We start from the raw sequence: 20,479 nt of genomic DNA on the forward strand, positions 1-20,479 counted from the left end.
ATTCTGTAATTCTACAATTCTGAGTCCCAACAAGTATAACTACACCAGTTTAGTTCCTGACATTCCAGTCCCAAAATGTAGGACCCCCCCCCCCATAACAGAATAGAACATCTGGATGCATCCCTTCACTCCTAATATGTTGCAGGTTTTCATGAAAGGATCCAGTCTGCCTGTGAAACAGCACCTGGAACACTGAACCCTGTGCAGCCTTGGCATTCCAAATTAAATGTTTGGTTTTGTGCTTTGTGGAGTCTTGTTTTGTGAAAATGATTTATTAGTTAAGAGTTCATCCATTATTAATTTGGCAGCAATGCTGCTTGTTATTGCTAATTACGACAATGGCCTCTCAGTCATTGTAGGCCTGTTCCAATATAAACCAGCACCACATCCTCCCTCTTACACATGGATTTCTCATATCTCGCTAGAGAGACTGTTGCAGCAGTAGTGGTGAGAAGAGAACTGATCCAGGAGGAATTAATTGAATCTGCCTTTTCACAGCAAGTGTTGAAAGGAGTGGAGTCAGGCCTTAACATTCTGTGTTTTTCTGCGGTAAATTATTTGGTGTAGGTTGGATCCTAATTCTTATTAGGCAAAGAGAAGTGGCAAAGTGTAGAGCGACCAGCAAAGGGATGTAATTATTGTTGCCAGGCAGGGAATGGAAGGGGACATTGGGACTCTACCTCCCCCACCTCCTCATCTTTACCCCACAGGGAGAAGAAGAATGATTATTGTTTCTGATGCAGAGCCTCATAACCTCCCTAGTTCTCTTCCTCAACCCCCAGCTTGTCCTAAGAGAGCAGGGCAGGGGGGATTGGTTGGTAAAGACGTTATGAGTCTATAGTCTCTAAAAAACAATTGTCAGTGCAAGACAATACCACTTAAAGTCTTATATCTCAACCTCTTTTCTGAGGGACAAGCTGCCAGTATGGTGTGTTCTTCCTCCTTCGAGGACAGTAAATCCCACAGGTTGATGGTGTTGGTCAATGGGTTAAAGTTAGGCTCAATCAGACCCTATGACTGGAGAGGTTATTTTTGCCCTGTAGCCTACTGAACTCAAATGAACCATTTTAAGACTAATATTGGTCATGTATACATTCAAAATGCAGCTCAGTGGACATTGTATGGACTGCCATCTTCACATTGAAGAAGTCATCTCATGTGGTGAAGCAACTACACCAGGTTCGGACTGTATAAAGCAGTAGCCTACATGTACCTGCAAAGTAGCCTGTTCCGCTAGGTTATCCATTTGCCTACATGGTCCATTTCTACCTGCAATAAGATGCAAGCCAATTTTGCAGGAATGCTTTGAAATGCAGGAAACTTCATGAAGCCTAATATGACCATCATAAAGAAGAGATAAGAACATCTAATATTTCTGTGTCACCCTCTGCTGATTATTGGGAGTGTAGGTGGGCTTCACTTTTACATTATGTATTGATAACATTATATATAGGCTTATGGTATCCACAATGGTCAGAATCATCTCACACCTCTTTGTTGCCCCCCCTTTCCAATTATAGAGTAGTGCTCAGCTAGCTCTCTCAGTTTGACATTGTCATCGAGTGTGCCCAACCGAGACGGAATCCATTGCCCTGGATAACTCGAGCTTCGTCTGCTGTTGCCTCTGCACCCACACTTCCGCTCCGCGAGAGGCAAAAGGCACGCGTCCAGGCGACGGAGGCACTCACAGACACAAAGAAAGGTGGGCCTATCTAACACTAAATGCTTTTGAAAAATAGAGAAATATGTATCCATATTGTATTGTTTGGTGCGTCTGAGGGATCGACATTTGGATCTCCACCGTGGATAGGTTATAGCGGTTGGGGTTGAAATTGAGGAAAACGGTCCGTCCTAAAGACTGGACTGAGATCAGCTTTAGCTGCCTATCGAGGGATAAAGATGTCAATATAAAATCTAATTGTAAAACACATTGGCTTCGGTCTACAGATTCAACTAGTTTGGCATACATGTTCGGCATATTCTCTTATGGGTGTTTGATTGAAGAGCATCTGATTTCAAAGTTAAAGTTTCATCAAGTCAACGAATGCTCCGTGGGAATGAAGAATGAGGAAGGTTCCCCAAACGAATGCGACATCGCCCAATACATTTTAGCCTACATTGGGCTATTTGATCAGTTGATGAAATTGGGCTATAGGCTACCCCCTCGTCGTTCTTATTTTGCTGTAATGAAATAATTTCACAATAAGAGCGGAGTGTGCTCCTTTGTTGTAGCTAAAATAACGCTTCAGTGCAAACATTAGCTTTAGGTCAGTGGGCTAATCTGTTAGAGCGTTAAGAAAGACTGGGGGTAATGGTCTGACGATAAACAGGATACATTCATGTTGAATTGTGTCTGTAAACCTATGAACACATCGTTGGTTGGAGCCTAACAACAATAGGCTAAAGGTCGCATTGATGCCGCTGGTTATTGATAGCCTACAGTGAATATTTTGCAGTGCTGCTGAACTGGGGGGGGTGGATCTTAGGTGTATTTGTTGTTTGTCTGTGGCCTGAATGTTGTTTTTTGTTTTTGTCTGTACAGATCGGTATGTCGGATGAAGATTCGCGTGCCAGCATTAGTTCTTCTTCCTCAACTCATCAGCAGTTAGAAAAAAACGCGCCTAAGAAACGAGAAGAAAGCAAAGCCAGCATGAGCAAGACTTCCAAACTCCTCTCCACCAGCGCCAAAAGGTACGGCTGATTGTTGCTGTGGCTGTCAAAGAAATGCATCGTTTCACTGAGTTGATATTTTATAATACCGTAGCTCACTCTCGGCCACTGTTGTTACAATGTATCGTCTTATCATTGACTGGCGAGTGTCACTATAGTGTTTCATTTACAGTGGACTATTTTCTGAATTTGGTTCTGTATGTATAAATATGAACTTCCGAATAATGTTTTTTTTTTTTTTACCGTTTTGAATATGTTCATAACCTTAGTGCATGGTTGTCAAACTGTAAATAGCCTATGAGTCAATAGATGACTAACTTATTTGCATATTTATTTTCAGTGTTTATTGTGGTAAGACTAGAGGAAATAAAATAAAAAACTGGCACAATGCAGTCTATCTATAGTTATATTTGTCCTCATCCTGATTTACTGTCTGTCTTGATCCTTTGGTAAAATTAGCATTCTGGATATTTTGAGTGTCTGCCATGACAATGTATCTCGTTCCCTATTATTAATCTTCTGTTAGAATCAAGACTATGTGAGTGATCATTTTCATTTTTGTGCACTATTTCAGAATTCAGAAGGAGTTGGCTGACATTACTTTGGATCCGCCACCGAACTGCAGGTAGGCGCATGTGTGTGTACGATTTTAGCATGTAAATCTTGGTGGGGCAAACAACATTTTTGGGGGGGGAATGCATGCTAGTAAAGCCACTACACAACACAACTCTGAACAATAGATTAATTGCGCTATAACGGTGCACACAAACTGTTAGGGCCTACATAAAGCTGTCGCAACAGCAGAGTCCCAAAGCAGTCCCAACACCTTACCACTGCTACACCTGGCTATCAGCAGACCCTTGTCTGACAGTGAAACAGTTCATTCAGCCTCATTTACTGCCTTTTAAATAACATAGCCGATATGATTGACTTGCTTAAACACATGTGGTTTCTACTGACAATTGAGATGTACAAACTATGGCATAAGAGGACTACAAGCGGATAAGAGGCAATCCGTAATTTCGATGAAGACATTAATGAGCGAGCTAGGAGGACGTAGTCAATATAACTATTTGTTCAGCACTTTTGAAATGTACAGTGACAGAATTCAGAACCGTACGATAAATAAAGGGGGCATATAAGCAGACATTGAAAGCTCTTACAATATTTGATGATTACATTTCTCTAAAACAGGTTATAGGCTACATGTGCACCACCTAGTCAGAACAGTAGGCGAAATTAAGAGGGGGAAATAGACCAAATTACTAGGGTGAGGCATATGGGCTACTAACAGCTGTCACGGCTGTTTAAAGGATCGGACCAAAGCGCAGAATGGTTGTAGTTCCACATATTTATTATTACCGTGAAACGTTGCAATACACCAAATACTTGAAACAACAAAACTGTGACGCAGAGAGAAATACACACTACTCAAAAATTACCAACCCACAAACACAAGTGGAAAAACCCCCTACTTAAATATGATCTCCAATTAGAGACGAGGACCGGCTGCCTCTAATTGGAGATCATCCAACAACCCCAACATAGAAATAGAAACCTAGTCCAACAACCCCAACATAGAAATAGAAACCTAGAAAAACCACATAGAAACAGATAACAAGAAAACCACCCAAAAACACCCCCTGTCACGCCCTGACCTACTCTACTATAGAAAATGACATCTTACAAGGGTCAGGACGTGACAGTACCCCCCCCCAACAAAAACCACAAAACGCAAAGGAAGGGTAGGGAGGGTGACAAATGTCTATGGCGGCTATAGTGCTAAACCCAGAACCTTACTATCCCGCCGATCCTCCAGCAGCGGAGGTGGCTCCGGTTCAGGGCGTACCCCCGTTCCGCCCGCAGATCCCTCCGCTTCTGTAACACCGGACCGTGGATCGTTTTCGGAGGAATCGGACTGTAGATCATTACTGGAAGCTCTGTGCTGCAGACCGCCGCTGGATGTTCTGTGCTGCGGGCCGCCACTGGAGGCTCCGGGCTGTGGGCCGCCACTGGAGGCTCCGGGCTGTGGGCCACCGCTGGAGGCTGCGGGCCGCCGCTGGAGGCTCCGGACTGGGGAGCGTCGCTGGAGGCTCCGGACTGGGGTCCGTCTCAGTAGGTTCCGGACTGTAGGACGTCTCAGTAGGACTGGTAACACGCACCTCAGGGTGAGTGTGGGAAGGAGGCACAGGACGTACTGGGCTATGGAGGAGAACTGGAGACCAGGAATGCTGAGCAGGCCTACTCCTTCCTGGCTGAATGCCAATCCTAGCCCGACACCGGTGAGGAGCTTGCACCGAGCGCACTGGGCTGTGAGTGCGTTTGGGCGATATAATGCGCATCACACCGTACGCCAGCACCTCTCTCCGGAATCTTGCGTCGAACTCTGCGCTCGACTCCCTGACTGGCTCCGGTTCACTCCTCAGCTATCCACGTTAAGCACGGGAACTTGGCTCAGGTCTCCCCCCTGACATTGCCAAACTCCCCGTATGCCCCCCCAAAACAATTTTGGGGGCTGCCTCTCACTCTTGTCTCTTGGTGGATATAGCGCCTCGTAGTATCGTTGCTCCATTTTTGCTGCCTCAATTTCTTTCTTCGGGCGGCGATACACCCCAGCCTGCCTCCAGGGTCCTTTCCCATCCAAAATCTCCTCCCAAGTCCATTCTTCCAGCTGATCCCTACCACTCTGCTTGGTCCTTTTGTGGTGGGTTGTTCTGTCACGGCTGTTTAAATGAGGATACCCTAGGATAGGGGGCGCCACAGCGCATTTTGAAAAAAATTCGTTCCCATTTTCAACGGCCTACTAATCAAACTCAGAAGCTAGGACATGCATATACTTATTATATATGGATGGAAAACACCCTAAAGTTTCTAAAACTGTTTGAATGGTGTCTGTGAGTATAACAGAACTCAAGTGGCAGTCAAAACCCCGAGACCGATTGAACCATGAAGTGGAATTCTGAATTGTGGACTCGACTTCTCATCTTTCCCTATTAATCACACCGTGAGCAATGGTTCAGTGAGCACTTCCTATTGCTTCCACTAGATGTCGCCAGTCTTTTCACAGTGGTTTGAGCCTTATACAGTCGAAACTCAGTGAATGACACGCATTGGAAATTGGTCACAGGGGATGGGCCATCACCATTATGACGCCGGCGGCCCTGTCTACCCCCACCTTTGGAAATGTTTCAAAACACTCTACAACCGTCCCCGTCGAATCTGATTGGCTCTCTTGGTGTTACAGGCCCTGAAGATTAATGTTTTACAACGTTTGACATGTTTGAACGAACCTAAATGGGAAAAAAATGTTTTATTTCGAAACGGCTGTGCCGCGCCCGGCAGAGTATTTGGATACAGCATTCAGACGCGCTAACAACAGAAAGCTAATGGAACATAAATGATGGACTTTTTCGACCGAAAATACATCTGTTGTGGACCTGGGATTCCTGGAAGTGCTTTCTGATGAAGACAACTAAAGGTAGGCGATTATTGACAATATTATACAAGATGAGATGTGACATGCGATTGTTCCAAGATGGCGCCGAGCTCGGTTTATTAGCTCATTTTCTGTGTATCGCATCTCCTTTTATCGCAAAGTGTGATTACCCAGTAAAGTTAATTTAAAATCTGGTATGACAGGTGTTCTCAAGAGATATTCATCTATAAATGTTAGATTGACAATATAAATTTAAAAAATCGTTTTCGAATAGTAATAAATGGAATTATGCGCTGTTTCCCGGGACGCATTTGAGGGGAAAATAGTCAGTCAACGTTACGTGCCGATGTAAAATGCTGTGTTTATATATAAATATGACCTTTATTGAACAAAAGAATGCATGCATTGTATAACATGATGTCCTAGGTGTGTCATCTGATGAAGTTTGTAAAAGGTTAGTGCTGCATTTAGCTGTTTTTTGGTTATTTGTGATGCAAGTGGTTGGTCGGAAAATGGCTATGTTGCTGCTTTTTACGATGGACTCATCTAACATAATCTAATGATTTGCTTTTCCTGTAAAACCTTTTTGAAATCGGACGACGTGGGTCGATTCAGGAGAGGTGTATCTATAAAAAAAAAAAAAAAACATTATTAATAAAAAATAAAAAAAAGTCTGTTTTTTTTTTAAAGGATCGGACCAAAGCGCAGAATGGTTGTAGTTCCACATATTTATTATTACCGTGAAACGTTGCAATTCACCAAATACTTGAAACAACAAAACCATGATGCAGAGAGAAATACACACTACTCAAAAATCACCAACCCACCAACACAAGTGGAAAAACCCCCTACTTAAATATGATCTCCAATTAGAGACAATGAGGACCGGCTGCCTCTAATTGGAGATCATCCAACAACCCCAACATAGAAATAGAAACCTAGAAAAACCACATAGAAACAGATAACAAGAAAACCACCCAAAAACACCCCCTGTCAGGCCCTGACCTACTCTACTATAGAAAATGACATCTTACAAGGGTCAGGACGTGACAACAGCTTACTACACAACATACTTAGTATTACTTTATTAGCTAAAGTATACATATCTCCCTGGCATATTACATCATTTATACAGCAGTATACAATACATTTTTGGACTCACCTTGTTGTGCTGTGCCCACTTGAACAGGAAGGTGGTGCGGCGGTCCATCGTGGGCAAATGTTGTCATCAAAGTCGGGCATTCTCTAGATTCATGGTGCTTTCAAGACAACTGGGGACTCGGAAAAAAACAAGGTCGAATCACGATGACATCAGTGATCTTCAGGTCTAGAAAGAGGTCCGAGTTCCCGACTTACATTTCCGAGTTGGATGACCGTACAAAACGTATTTTGCCAGTCAGAGCCATTTTTTTCCTGAGTTCCCAGTTGTCTTGAACTCACTGAAGTCAGATTTCCCAGTTCTGAGTTAAGTTGTTTTTTAGAAATCATGCTGGATTGACAGCATGGCCAATGTTGAATGTTTATCATTTTAAGCTTGGAAAAGAGACCCTTAAACCCAGAATTGGGACCATACACCCACTCCACTGAATAGCAGGCTAGTGATTTCTTTGCAATGTTTGCAGATAGCCACTGATTCCTTCCAAACCACTCATTGTTGAAGTTGCAATTTCCAACTTGTTGTGTAATGTTTATGTCCAATGGCCGAGGAGCACCGATACGTTTTATCTATAATTTATATTCATTATTTATCTTCATATGACAAGGATTAAAAAGGATTTGCCAGTAGATTGTCGACTTGATTCATGATGATGACTGCTAGCTAAGATTTTTAAATTATTATGTTGACATGATCAGTCCAATCAAAGCTACTGTAGATATAACGTAATTTGACGTAATTTTATCTGTGGCCAATGACCTTGAGCCTTCTTGGATGGGCACTTCTAATGTAACTCTATGGCAGCACCCAAGGGGCTTGAATTTTCGAACTCTGGCCTTAGATTTGCCGGGGACTTAGTGTCCCCATGAGTGACAGAACATTGAGCCAATCACGGCGCAATTAGAGAACATTATCAACCCCTATGCTCCGTATTTTCCGAGGCATGATGCACACAGTTCTTCTGACATGCATCCTGGAAGGCCAGCAAAGTGGTAGAGAAGAGATGTGCTACACAGACACACACACACACACTCTCTAGAGACACAGGAGATATACAAGCAGTTCCTTGTCATGTGTTATTGAACCTTGAAGGCCACTGAGGGAGTTAATCTCTGTATGTATATCTTCAATGAGGTCAGAATTTACGCTCAGCTGCTGTGCTGCGGTCAGTCTACACTTGCAAGTCTACACTCACTTAGGGAACTGTGGGTCATGATGATCCTGTCTAGACCTTGAGAAGTGAGTTGATTACATGTCGGCGCAGCTCTCCAGACCACCAGTTGGACACACACACAAACCAGTTCCAAAACAGACATTTAGCTAGCTGATGACCCTGGCATATGACTGCTATGGATTTGGCAGAGCCTGGCTCACTCAACATGTCAGAGAGTAATGGCATGTTTTGAGACAGGAGCTTGGTGCTCTGCAGCTGGAAAGGACCATGAAGGAAGGAATCCTATTTAACTGACTCCAGTCATTCCATCCATAGGTGGGTTTTGTGGCCTGCTCTAGTCTAGTGTAGTGGGCCTACTATGGTGCTGCTGTGGTATTGGAAAGTGGAAGGAGCTCTGGTTAATCCAGAGGGATTATGGGGGTTTATAACCACATCACCACGTGTAGCCCAGATGCTTGGAACCCAGTGAACTAAAGAGGGGGTTTTGGGGGGCTGACCCAGTGAACTATGTTCCAACCAGACAGTCTGCTGCCACCTTAGTGACCTGACTTACTAGACCGGATGGTTGTGTCATAGAACGGAAGTAATTCAGTGAACCATGCTTGTGTGACGAGTCGCCTTGCCTGAGACCTGAAGACGTGCTTTAGCTCATCAGGCTAGTACAGTCTTATGGCTTGGAGTGACAATGTGAAAACATCCAAGCCAGCCCAGTATGCCTGCAGTGCAGGTAGTGAGTGTGAAAAGGGCATTTATGGCCTTGGACCTATCTTTAGTTACACTATACATTCTTTGCATGAGGCAATTATATAGTGGTTTTGTCAGTAGTTTTCATTAACCTGTCAGTAAATTGGTTTTCCTGAACTGGATGATTTCTGCCATAGCAAGCATGTCATGTTTTCTGCCCACTACATGGCAAGTTCCTCAGATGACATTCATCAAAAGCGAATTATACTTGACACGGGGAATGCCACACACACACACACTCCAGCCCTGTTTTATTTTTAAATGGTCTTGTCGTCGTCATAGTGCTAACATTACACACTCGTTTCCTTCCCCCTCTCTCCTTCCCCCTCACATGCTCTCTCTCACCTTCATTCGTTTCCTTAGCTGCTCTTTGGCTACTGCTCCCTTGCACTTGTTTTCCTTTCTTTGACAAACACACTCTCCCTCCCTCTCTGTCCCTCCCTTCAGGATGTAGCCCCTGGGTGTCTGGCCTTGCGGTGGCGTCTCGTTGGATTCTTGACATTCTCAGAGTTAGGGCTCATGATAGTAATTGAACATTGAAAGCTTGTTGTGTGTGTGTGTGTGTGTGTGTGTGTGTGTGTGTGTGTGTGTGTGTGTGTGTGTGTGTGTGTGTGTGTGTGTGTGTGTGTGTGTGTGTGTGTGTGTGTGTGTAACTGCTCTGTGACTGGGATAGTGGTCAAATAAAATAAATATGAAATGTTGTTTTACAGGGTCTGCCATAGTAGTACAGCACCCCTGGCGCAAACTAGGGTTAAGTGCCTTGCTCAAGGGCACAGACAGCTTTTTCACCTTGTTGGCTCGGGTATTTGAGCCAGTGACCTTTTGGTTACTGGCCCAACGCTCTAACCACTAGGCTACCTGCCGCCCTAAGCTTACAGAACCTGGTATTCCCAGGCAGTCTTCCATCCAAGTACTAACCAGGCCTGACCCTGCTTACCTTCCTAGATCAGATGAGAAGGGAAAACAGGGGGTTCCAATTGTGTTCTTCCTGCCTCTTACTCACCCCCCTCACTGTGTAGCCCCAGCATTGACTGCTGGCTAATGAGTGTTGTGTCTGTGTGTGTGCTTCTAAAGGTGTTTTCACTTCAGGAAGCATGCCAGTAGTTATTGTAAGCCATCTGAGGTGCTTGTGATTCTTTGTTTACTCCCTCTAGTGTACTCTGAGCTAATGTTTAGAGTGAGAGATTGAGAGCCAAGGATTTTTTTCTCCTCTTGACACAAAATGGAGTGTTACTGTTCCAGAGTGTTGGAGTTGTTATATGTGTGACTGTGATGGCTGCTGTCTAAGTCTCTGTAAAGCTTTTCATATCTATAAAAAGGACTCCCCACTGGGGAGGAAGTGTCTAGCCAATGCGGTGTTGTTAGCGAGCGCTAAAAAACCCAAGTACTGCTGCTACCTACTATACCTCTGAGCTGGTATTTCTGAAAGGAGTTGTGTTTATTCGGTAGTCATGATCATTGGAGTGGGACCCAGTGTTGGGATAATGGAGGCTGTTTTGCTTGCTGTGTTCATGGTCCGTTGGGAAAGTGTTGCCTCTTGTCGTATTTTTAGTGATGAGTTTATTTTATTTAGTTAACCTTTATTTTGACAGGGAGTCCATACTGAGACCAAGGTCTGTTTTCCTGAAGAGCCCTGTTTAGCACAACTACACATCAAAACACAATACACACATTAGTTGTTTTTTAATCACTTTAGTACTATACTGAACAAACATATAAACGCTACATGAAACAATTTCAAAGATTTTACTGAGTTACAGTTCATATAAGGAACTCCGATAATTGAAATGAATTCATTAGGCCCCAATCTATGGATTTCACATGACTAGTAATACAGATATGCATCTGTTGGTCACAGATAAAAAATAAAAAAAATAAAAAATAAAAAAAGTAGGGGCATGGATTAGAAAACCAGTCAGTATCTGGTGTGACCACCATCATGCAGTGCGACACATCTCCTTCGCATAGAGTTGATCAGGGTGTTGATTGTGGTCTGTGGAATGTTTTTCCCACTCCTCTTCATTGGCTGTGTGAAGTTTCTGGATATTGGCGGGAACTGGAACACGGTGTCATACACGTCGATCCAGAGCATCCCAAACATGCTCAATGGGTGACATGTCTGGTGAATATGCAGGCCATGAAAGAACTGGAACATTTTCAGCTTTCAGAAATTGTGTACAGACCCTTGTGACATGGGGCCATGCATTTTCATTCTGAAACATGAGGTGATGGTGTCAGATGAATGGCACGACAATTGCCATTAAAATGTCCATCAATAAAATGCAATTGTGTTCGTTGCCTGTTGCTTATGCCTACCCATACCATAACCCCACCGCCACCATGGGGCACTCGTTCACAACGTTGACAAACGCTCACCCACGCAACACCATACACGTGGTCTGTTGGAGGAGGCTTATGGTAGAGAAATTAACATTAAATTCTCTGGCAACAGCGCTAATGAACATTCCTGCAGTCAGCATGCCATTGTGCGGTCCCTCAATATAGACATCTGTGTGACAAATCTGCACATTTTAAGAGTGGTCTTGTATTGTACCCATCACAAGGTGCATCTGTGTGATGATCATGCTGTTTAATCAGCTTCTTGATATGACACACCTGTCAAGTGGATGGATGATTTTTGCAAATGAGAAATGCTCACTAACAGGGATGTAAAACAAATTTGTGCACAGTTTGAGAGAAATAAGCTTTTTATGCGTATGGAAAATGTCTGGGATATTTTACTTCGGCTCATGAAACATGGGACCAACACATTACATGTTGCGTTTTATATAATTCTTCAGTATATATATTTTCACTGCAGTACCTCTGTAGACTCCTAGGGGGCCCGTAGAGCCCGGTTGTATACCCCTGCCCTAGAGGCACCAATTCCTCCAATTTTAAAGGGCATTGGCGATCATTCCACACGTAAGGTGCAAAAAAAATAAAAGCAGATCGACCCAACTCAGTGGAGCTGGAAGGGATCTACAGAGATGGCCATCCCTGAGACCGGGTCTGGTATCTCGTACTTCTATAAGTTAACAATGAAGTAAGATACTGCAGAAGTTTATGCAGGAGGTTCTTTATAAACTAGAGTGCAATGCATCGATCTACGAGACTTCAAAGAGGGCCAGCCTATTGCCTGTAATAAAACGTAGTGCGCTATGATAAACTGTGTCCACCCTATACACAATATCCCCAAAGTCTATAATGATATGAATGTTGACTGAATTATTTGTATTCTCCTATTTAATGAAAGGCATGACCTATTCCTATAAAAGCTCTGAAGTAAGAAAACAGCCTTGAAGCATTCCCATTACTCCTGGAATGCTAGGTAAATATTATCTTTACATTACTGAAAAGAAGGTTCACTCACAGGCCGATTACCCACAGAAAAATAATAGATATTATTCTATGTATACTGCATCTCTGTGCGATTGCCATTATCAGGAATGGGTAGTGTTTCTTCAGTCTTTCAGCCGCTCTGTTGAAGTGGAGTCATTATGCTATCTATTTTGTTATGACAGCCTAGTGTACATTACACTGTGTTTCTGGTTAGTGCTATAAAAAGAGGTCTGCTAGCAGCTGCTAATGGGTTAGAGATGATGTGATGACACATAAAGAGGACAGTATCTGCACTTAGACATATTCCTGGCAAGCCAAGGTGTCAAGTGAGAGTTGAGATACAGACTGAAGCCAGGAGTTGCATGCATTATGCTGGCCCCTGATACAACTGGCCTGTACTCTCACAGGGATGACAATTTCTATTTACACTTGGAAGATTATCCCCTGTTGTTTGCAAAAAGATTCCAAACAAGCAACAGTATCACAGAAGTAAACAAAAGCGTTTAGGAGAATCAGACAAATCTGTTATTCCACTTGTTACCTCACTGATGCATTGAGTGTAGACATTTTGATGGTTCTTCATCACAAACACAGTCTCCCAGCTGAAATGTGGACTGATCTCGCCCCACCTTTCCTTTCTCTCTGTCTGTATCCTTTCTGAGGTCAGAAAAGAAGGCCCTGTCTGTTATTGAACTGAATGACAACACAGTAGTGACGATTAGTGTGGCGTATTGAACTGAACGACTACATTGAATGCAGCATGCCATATCACCCCTGCCGGGAACACTACGTAATATTTGTCTGTTGGGGTGGAGAACAGATCTGTCACACACATCTGTTGTCAGGCAGAGAAACCACACAGGCTGGATGTTTTAATGTGAAATGATACAATACTTCTGTATACAGATTTTTGGCATAGAATTAGGGACTGTATTTTAGACTGACACTATCCTGTGTTTTGGTATAGAATTAAGTACTGTATTTTATACATAGACTGTCCTGTGTTTTTGGCATAGAATTAAGTACTGTATTTTATACAGAGACTGTCCTGTGGGGGGGGGGGTGATAGGCCTAAAATTAAGTGTTATGTTTTCACATTGATTTCTAATTAGCTTTTCTGTTAGCATCAATGCAAAGCATGCATTTTGGTCGATGAGTAATGACTAGGCGTTTTTCGTGGTAGACCATTTCTGTGTTTACATTACTCAATACTGGTGGGTGGCGTTAATCCAGTGGACTATCAGAAGCTCCATTCAACCCCTGTCAACTTGTCTTATGTCACTGAGCAAATAAACTGCATAGCACTCTAGCTTTGTTTTGGTTTTACTACGAGGCGATGACCTGACTCGTGGCAGGTTGCGCTGGTAATGAGTTACATCGATAAGGCTGTGAATGATAATGGATTATATATAAGGAATTAATACTACAATGAAGATGCCTACATTTCAGTTTTTCTGTTTTCTGATACACAAGTATTAGCATTTTAATGTGTTAGTTAACCTTTACTTTTGTGAGCTAGTTATTAGTTTGAGATCAGATATTTTAGAAAGCCTCAATCTCTATAAATCATATAGCCTGTGTGTTTGTATGTTCTACAGAGAAACCAAGTGTAAAGCACTATATTATTGCATTCCTTCATCACATTCTGTCATCTTGTCTTTCACCATTCATTTCTCCAATGCCATGAAACAGTGCAATGTACCTATGTTGCCTGTTTGTGTGTTTGCAGTGCGGGTCCAAAAGGAGACAACATCTATGAGTGGAGATCCACCATCCTGGGACCACCAGGCTCTGTGTACGAGGGAGGAGTCTTCTTCCTAGATATCGCCTTCACACCAGACTACCCCTTCAAACCACCCAAGGTAAAGACTCCAGTCAAAACAGCTGACCAACAATGAAGACAACATTCCTCGATTACACAGCTTTGTAGGCTACCACTTTATCACTAGAGAAGGGAACTTGTTATTGCAAAGTTGACCGCTGGAGGGAGCGATTGCACTTGGATTTTATTGAAATGCAGGGCCTCAAGTTCTCTCTGCAAATTGCAAACAGTTAATGGTCAATTTAACCAAACCAACCAACCAAACCAGACTCAAAAAGGCTTGAATAGAAATTTGGCTTCCATGATTAGACTGAGTTTCCATCCTCCAAGCATTGTTGAGCAGATTATTTTGGTGTTTCTTTCAGGATCTACCACTGTAACATCAATAACAGTCAGGGTGTATTGATCTAGAGAAACTTTGTTGTTTCCTTGTTTTTACTGCCTGGCTGTGCACAGGGCTGCATACAGACAGGCAGGCAGGCAGACACACACTGCTATAGCTGCTGTCTGAGAACAGGTTACACAAACACCACAGACTAGACTAGCAGATCCCCTCCACACCTTGGGATAGCCTGGGAGCACAGTTTCCACAAGCAGGCCAGCATGGTTAGTCACTCATGAAGTGATTGAGAGAGAATGTGTCAGCTAGGGAGATAGAGGGGGAGAGTGTGATTGAGTCAAAGGGTGCTTCTCCAATGTCACTCCCACTCTGATCCCTCCACTGTTCAGGCAGGCAGCCCGGAGGTCAGAGGTGGCTCCCTAATGATGTTTAGTCTCTTGTCTTCCTAATGTTTCACTCCGCTTCTTCTGTGTTACTGGCACAAAGAGATGCTCAGCTCCCGAAGGACTGGAAAGAGCACATAAACCACAGGGTGCATTGATCTACAGTTGAAGTGGAAAGTTTACATATACCTTAGCCAAATACAGTTAAACTCAGTTTTTCACAATTCCTGACATTTAATCTTAGTAAAGATTCCCTGTTTTAGGTCGGTTAGGATCACCACTTTATTTTAAGAATGTGAAATGTCAGAATAATATTAGAGAGAATGATTTATTTCAGCTTTTATTTCTTTCATCACATTCCCAGTGGGTCAGAAGTTTACTGACACTCAATTAGTATTTGGTACCATTGCCTTTAAATTGTTTAACTTCTGTCAAACGTTTCGGGTAGCCTTCCACAAGCTTCCCACAATAAGTTGGGTGAATTTTGGCCCATTCCTCCTGACAGAGCTGGTGTAACTGAGTCATGTTTGTAGCCCTCCTTGCTCGCACACACTTTTTCAGTTCTGCCCACAAATTTTCGATGGAATTGAGGTTATGGCTTTGTGATGGCCACTCCAATACCTTGACTTTGTTGTCCTTAAGCCATTTTGCCACAACTTTGGAAGTATGCTTGGGGTCATTGCCCATTTGGAAGACCCATTTGCGACCAAGCTTTAACTTCCTGACTGATGTCAAGATGCTGCTTCAATATATCCACATAATTTTCCTGCCTCATGATGCCATCCTATTTTGTGAAGTGCACCAGTCCCTCCTGCAGCAAAGCACCCCCACAACATGATGCTGCCACCCTCGTGCTTCACGGTTGGGATGGTGTTCTTCATCTCTAGGAGACAGAACGCGTCTCCTTCCTGAGCGGTATGACGGCTGTGTGGTACCATGGTGTTTATCCTGTTAGGGCTAGGGGGCAGTATTGACACGGCTGGATAAAAGACGTACCCGATTTAATCTGGTTACTACTCCTGCCCAGTAACTAGAATATGCATATAATTATTGGCTTTGGATAGAAAACACCCTAAAGTTTCTAAAACTGTTTAAGTGGTGTCTGTGATTATAACAGAACTCATATGGCAGGCAAAAACCTGAGAAGATTTCATGCAGGAAGTGGCCTGTCTGACAAGGTGTCGTTCTTCTTGCCTCTGTTTATTGAAGAGTGAGGATCTCTGCTATAACGTGATACTTCCTACGGCTCCCATAGGCTCTCAGAAGGTGGCAAAAAGCTGAATCGTGGCTTTGCAGGCTCTGGCTGAAAAAAGTAGTGCGTTTGGGTAGTGGCTGGTTACAGTACTGTGAGACTCAGGCGCGTGCCCGCGTCGACAGAATGCTTTGTTTTCTTTCCTCTGTTTACCTAAACGCAGATTCCCGGTCGGAATATTATCGCTTTTTTTACGAGAAAAATGGCATAAAAATGGATTTTAAACAGCGGTTGACATGCTTCGAAGTACGGTAATGGAATATTTAGAATTTTTTTGTCACGAATTGCGCCATGCTCGTGACCCTTATTTACACTTCGGATAGTGTCTTGAACGCACGAACAAAACGCCGCTATTTGGATATAACGATGGATTATTTTGGACCAAACCAACATTTGTTATTGAAGTAGCAGTCCTGGGAGTGCATTCTGACGAAGAACATCAAAGGTAATCAAACTTTTGTAATAGTAAATCTGACTTTGGTCAGGGCTAAACTTGGTGGGTGTCTAAATAGCTAGCCGTGATGGCTGGGCTATCTACTGAGAATATTGCTAAATGTGCTTTCACCGAAAAGCTATTTTAAAATCGGACACCTCGATTGCACAAAGGAGTTCTGTATCTATAATTCTTAAAATAATTATGTTTTTTGTGAACGTTTATCGTGAGTAATTTAGTAAATTCACCGGAGGTTTGCGGGGGGTATGCTAGTTCTGAACGTCACATGCTAATGTAAAAAGCTGGTTTTTGATATAAATATGAACTTGATTGAACAAAACATGCATGTATTGTATAACATAATGTCCTAGGTGTGTCATCTGATGAAGATCATCAAAGGTGAGTGCTGCATTTAGCTGTGGTTTGGGTTTATGTGACATTATATGCTAGCTTGAAAAATGGGTGTCTGATTATTTCTGGCTGGGTACTCTGCTGACATAATCTAATGTTTTGCTTTCGTTGTAAAGCCTTTTTGAAATCGGACAGTGTGGTTAGATTAACGAGAGTCTTGTCTTTAAAATTGTGTAAAATAGTCATATGTTTGAGAAATTGAAGTAATATCATATCTATGGTATTTGAAAATCGCGCCACGGGATTACACTGGCTGTTGCGTAGGTGGGACGATTTCGTCCCGCCTAGCCCAGAGAGGTTAAACTTGCGTACTATTGTTTTTACAGATGAAAGTGGTACCTTCAGGCGTTTGGAAATTGCTCCCAAGGATGAACCAGACTTATGGAGGTCTACAATTTTCTTTCTAATGTCTTGGCTGATTTCTTTTGATTTTCCCATGATGTCAAGCAAAGAGGCACTGAGTTTGAAGGTAGGCCTTGAAATACATCCACAGATACACCTCCAATTGACTCAAATGATGTCAATTAGCCTATCAGAAGATTCTTAAGCCATGACATCATTTTCTGGACTTTTCCAAGGTGTTTAACCCGTGGTGCACTCCATCAACAGCAGGTGCATTTCAAGAGCGGCAAATTTGAATCCAAATAAATGTCAAAATTCAAATTTTTCAAACATACAACTATTTTACACCCTTTGAAAGATAAACATCTCCTTAATCTAACCACGTTTTACGATTTCAAAAAGGTTTTACGGCGAAAGCATAAATTTAGAGTATGTTAGGACAGTACATTTACAAGAGTTGTGTGTAATGTTGTGCCAATTCAAAGACGGGCGTCACCAAAACCATAAATCAGCTAAAATGATGCACTAACCTTTTACAATCTCCAACAGATGACACTCCTAGGACATTGTGTTAGACAATGCATGCATTTTTAGTTCTATCAAGTTCATATTTATATCCAAAAACAGCGTTTTACTGTGGCGTTGATGTTCAGGAAATCGTTTCCCTCCAATAACCGGCATTCAAGTCAGCACCACAAATTAAATAATTAAAATTAGAAAACATTGGTAAAATATTATATTGTCATTTAAAGAATTATAGATTTACATCTCTTGAACGCAATCAACTTGCCAGATTTAAAAATAACCTTACTGGGAAATCACACTTTGCAATAATCTGAGCACTGCGCCCAGAAAAATACGCGTTGCGATACAGACTAGCCGCCATGTTGGGGAGATCTAAAATCGAAAATACTATGTAAATAATCCATTACCTTTGATTCTCTTCATCAGATGTCACTTCCAGGTATCACAGGTCCATAACGAATGTAGTTTTGTTCAAAAAAGCTCATAATTTATGTCCAAAAATCTCCGTCTTGTTAGCACATGATCTAAGCCCGCCGGACTTCACTTCATGAACGAGGGGAAAAAATATATTTACGTTCGTTCAAACATGTCAAACGTTGTATAGCATAAATCATTAGTGCCTTTTTTAACCAGAACATGAATAATATTCAAGGTGGACGAATGCATTCTCTTTTATAACGTATTGGAACGAGGGTACCCAACATGAACTCGCGCGCCAGGTGTCTAATGGGCCATCATCGTTCCATGGCTCTTGTTCGGTCAGATCTCCCTCCAGAAGACTCAAAACACTTTGTAAAGGCTGGTGACATCTAGTGGAAGCAATAGGAAGTGCCAAAATATTCCTCAGCCCCTGTGTTTTTCAATGGCATAGGTTTAAAGGTAATACAACACATCAGGTATCCACTTCCTGTCAGAAAATGTCTCAGGGTTTTGCCTGCCAAATGAGTTCTGTTATACTCACAGACACCATTCAAACAGTTTTAGAAACTTTAGGGTGTTTTCTATCCATATATAATAAGTATATGTATATTCTAGTTACTGGGTAGGATTAGTAACCAGATTAAATCGGGTACATTTTTCTATCCAGCCGTGCAAATACTGCCCCCTAGCCCCAACAGGTTAAAGGAACAGTCAACTTAGTGTATGTAAACTTCTGACCCACTGGAATTGTGATACAGTGAATTATAAGTGAAATAATCTGTCTGTAAACAATTGTTGGAAAAATGACTTGTGTCATGCACAAAGTAGATGTCCTAACTCACTTGCCAAAACTATAGTTAACAAGAAATTTGTGGAGTGGTTGAAAAACTAGTTTTAATGACTTAAGTGTATGTAAACTCTCGACTTCAACTGCAGATTAACTTTGTTGTATCCTAGGTGACGTTCCGTACCAGGATTTACCAGTGTAACATCAATGACAGTCGGGGTGTATTGATTTCTAGAGAAACTTTGTTGTTTCCTAGGTGACGTTCCGTACCAGGATCTACCACTGTAACATCAACAGTCAGGGTGTGATCTGTCTGGACATCCTGAAGGACAACTGGAGCCCCGCCCTCACCATCTCCAAGGTGCTGCTGTCCATCTGCTCCCTGCTCACTGACTGCAACCCTGGTAAGACTTAAGACACCATATACTACTGTAATGCGGGTTCCAATGAAATTAATTAATTACTGTGTCTGATTTGAAGGGCATTGTTGTCTTATTTCAAACATTGTCATATGTGGAATTCCGTGTGTGCGTGCTGGCTGGTCAAAGCTACAGTTGATGCCTTATCTATAACTCTGTAATCTCCACCCCTTCCAGCTGACCCTCTGGTAGGAAGCATCGCCACCCAGTACACAACCAACAGACCAGAGCACGACAGGATAGCCAAACAGTGGACCAAGAGATATGCCACATAGACACACAGGACTGGGTCGTATTCATTAGGGACTGAAACGGGAAGGAACTACTTGGAATTGTCCAATAAGAAACGTTCATTTCTGTTTCCCGTTGCAAAGCGTTTTCTGTTGCATGCCCTAATGACTACAACCCGGGGCAACATGAGGGGGAGGTGTCGTCTTTCTGGGATGACTCGGGGACTGTCAGGTTGGGGGAAACGAGAGCTTGGAGACTAGGGAAGGATTTTTCTTGGAATTTGTCTCCTGATATTTTGTTCATTGTCTTTTTTTAAGTTCTTGGCCCGTATATTATAATGAAGATTTTGGTAATAATGCTTTTCAATGTTTCCTTAACGTTCTGTAAATGATTTTTTTGCTAATTGTACTACGAAATGAAATTAATTTGAAATTGTTGGACTGCTTGTATAAAGGTGTGACACAATGGTTTTCTGGTAGAATTCCAAATAATAAAGTAACCATTGGGTAAGCGCTCTTGCATGTCTATCATTTCATCTGCTGTAACACATTGCTGAAACATTAGTATTTAGCGTATACAGCACATAATGTGT

The 20,479-nt window shown here is 42.5% G+C and overlaps 2 protein-coding genes across 2 annotated transcripts in view; both read left to right on the forward strand.

Annotated features, from left to right (window-relative positions):
• The window catches only part of LOC106570282 (ubiquitin-conjugating enzyme E2 E2), a 73,309-nt gene extending 52,912 nt beyond the window's left edge, over positions 1-20,397 (forward strand). The window contains exon 7 of the mRNA XM_045694790.1: positions 19,928-20,397. Within this exon, the coding sequence (XP_045550746.1) occupies positions 19,928-19,931 (4 nt within the window). The 3' untranslated portion in view covers positions 19,932-20,397. The remainder of the gene's footprint in view (positions 1-19,927) is intronic.
• On the forward strand, positions 1,535-20,397 carry LOC106570284 (ubiquitin-conjugating enzyme E2E 1). The gene is made up of 6 exons (XM_014142434.2): positions 1,535-1,702; positions 2,543-2,691; positions 3,245-3,295; positions 14,252-14,384; positions 19,494-19,641; positions 19,834-20,397. Exons 2-6 carry the CDS (start codon positions 2,549-2,551, stop codon positions 19,929-19,931), a joined length of 573 nt encoding a protein of 190 aa, XP_013997909.1. The 5' UTR covers positions 1,535-1,702; positions 2,543-2,548; the 3' UTR covers positions 19,932-20,397.
• Positions 20,398-20,479: the final 82 nt, after the last annotated feature.

Source organism: Salmo salar, chromosome ssa14 (genome assembly GCF_905237065.1).
Source record: "Salmo salar chromosome ssa14, Ssal_v3.1, whole genome shotgun sequence".
Lineage (NCBI taxonomy): Eukaryota > Metazoa > Chordata > Actinopteri > Salmoniformes > Salmonidae > Salmo > Salmo salar.

Bases quoted from the DNA above. Each gene is read 5' to 3' on its own strand.
- LOC106570284 (XM_014142434.2), top strand. From the start codon at position 2,549: ATGTCGGATGAAGATTCGCGTGCCAGCATTAGTTCTTCTTCCTCAACT. The intron at 2,692-3,244 runs GTACGGCTGATT...GCACTATTTCAG, and splicing joins CTCTCCACCAGCGCCAAAAG to AATTCAGAAGGAGTTGGCTG. The intron at 3,296-14,251 runs GTAGGCGCATGT...GTGTGTTTGCAG, and splicing joins GATCCGCCACCGAACTGCAG to TGCGGGTCCAAAAGGAGACA.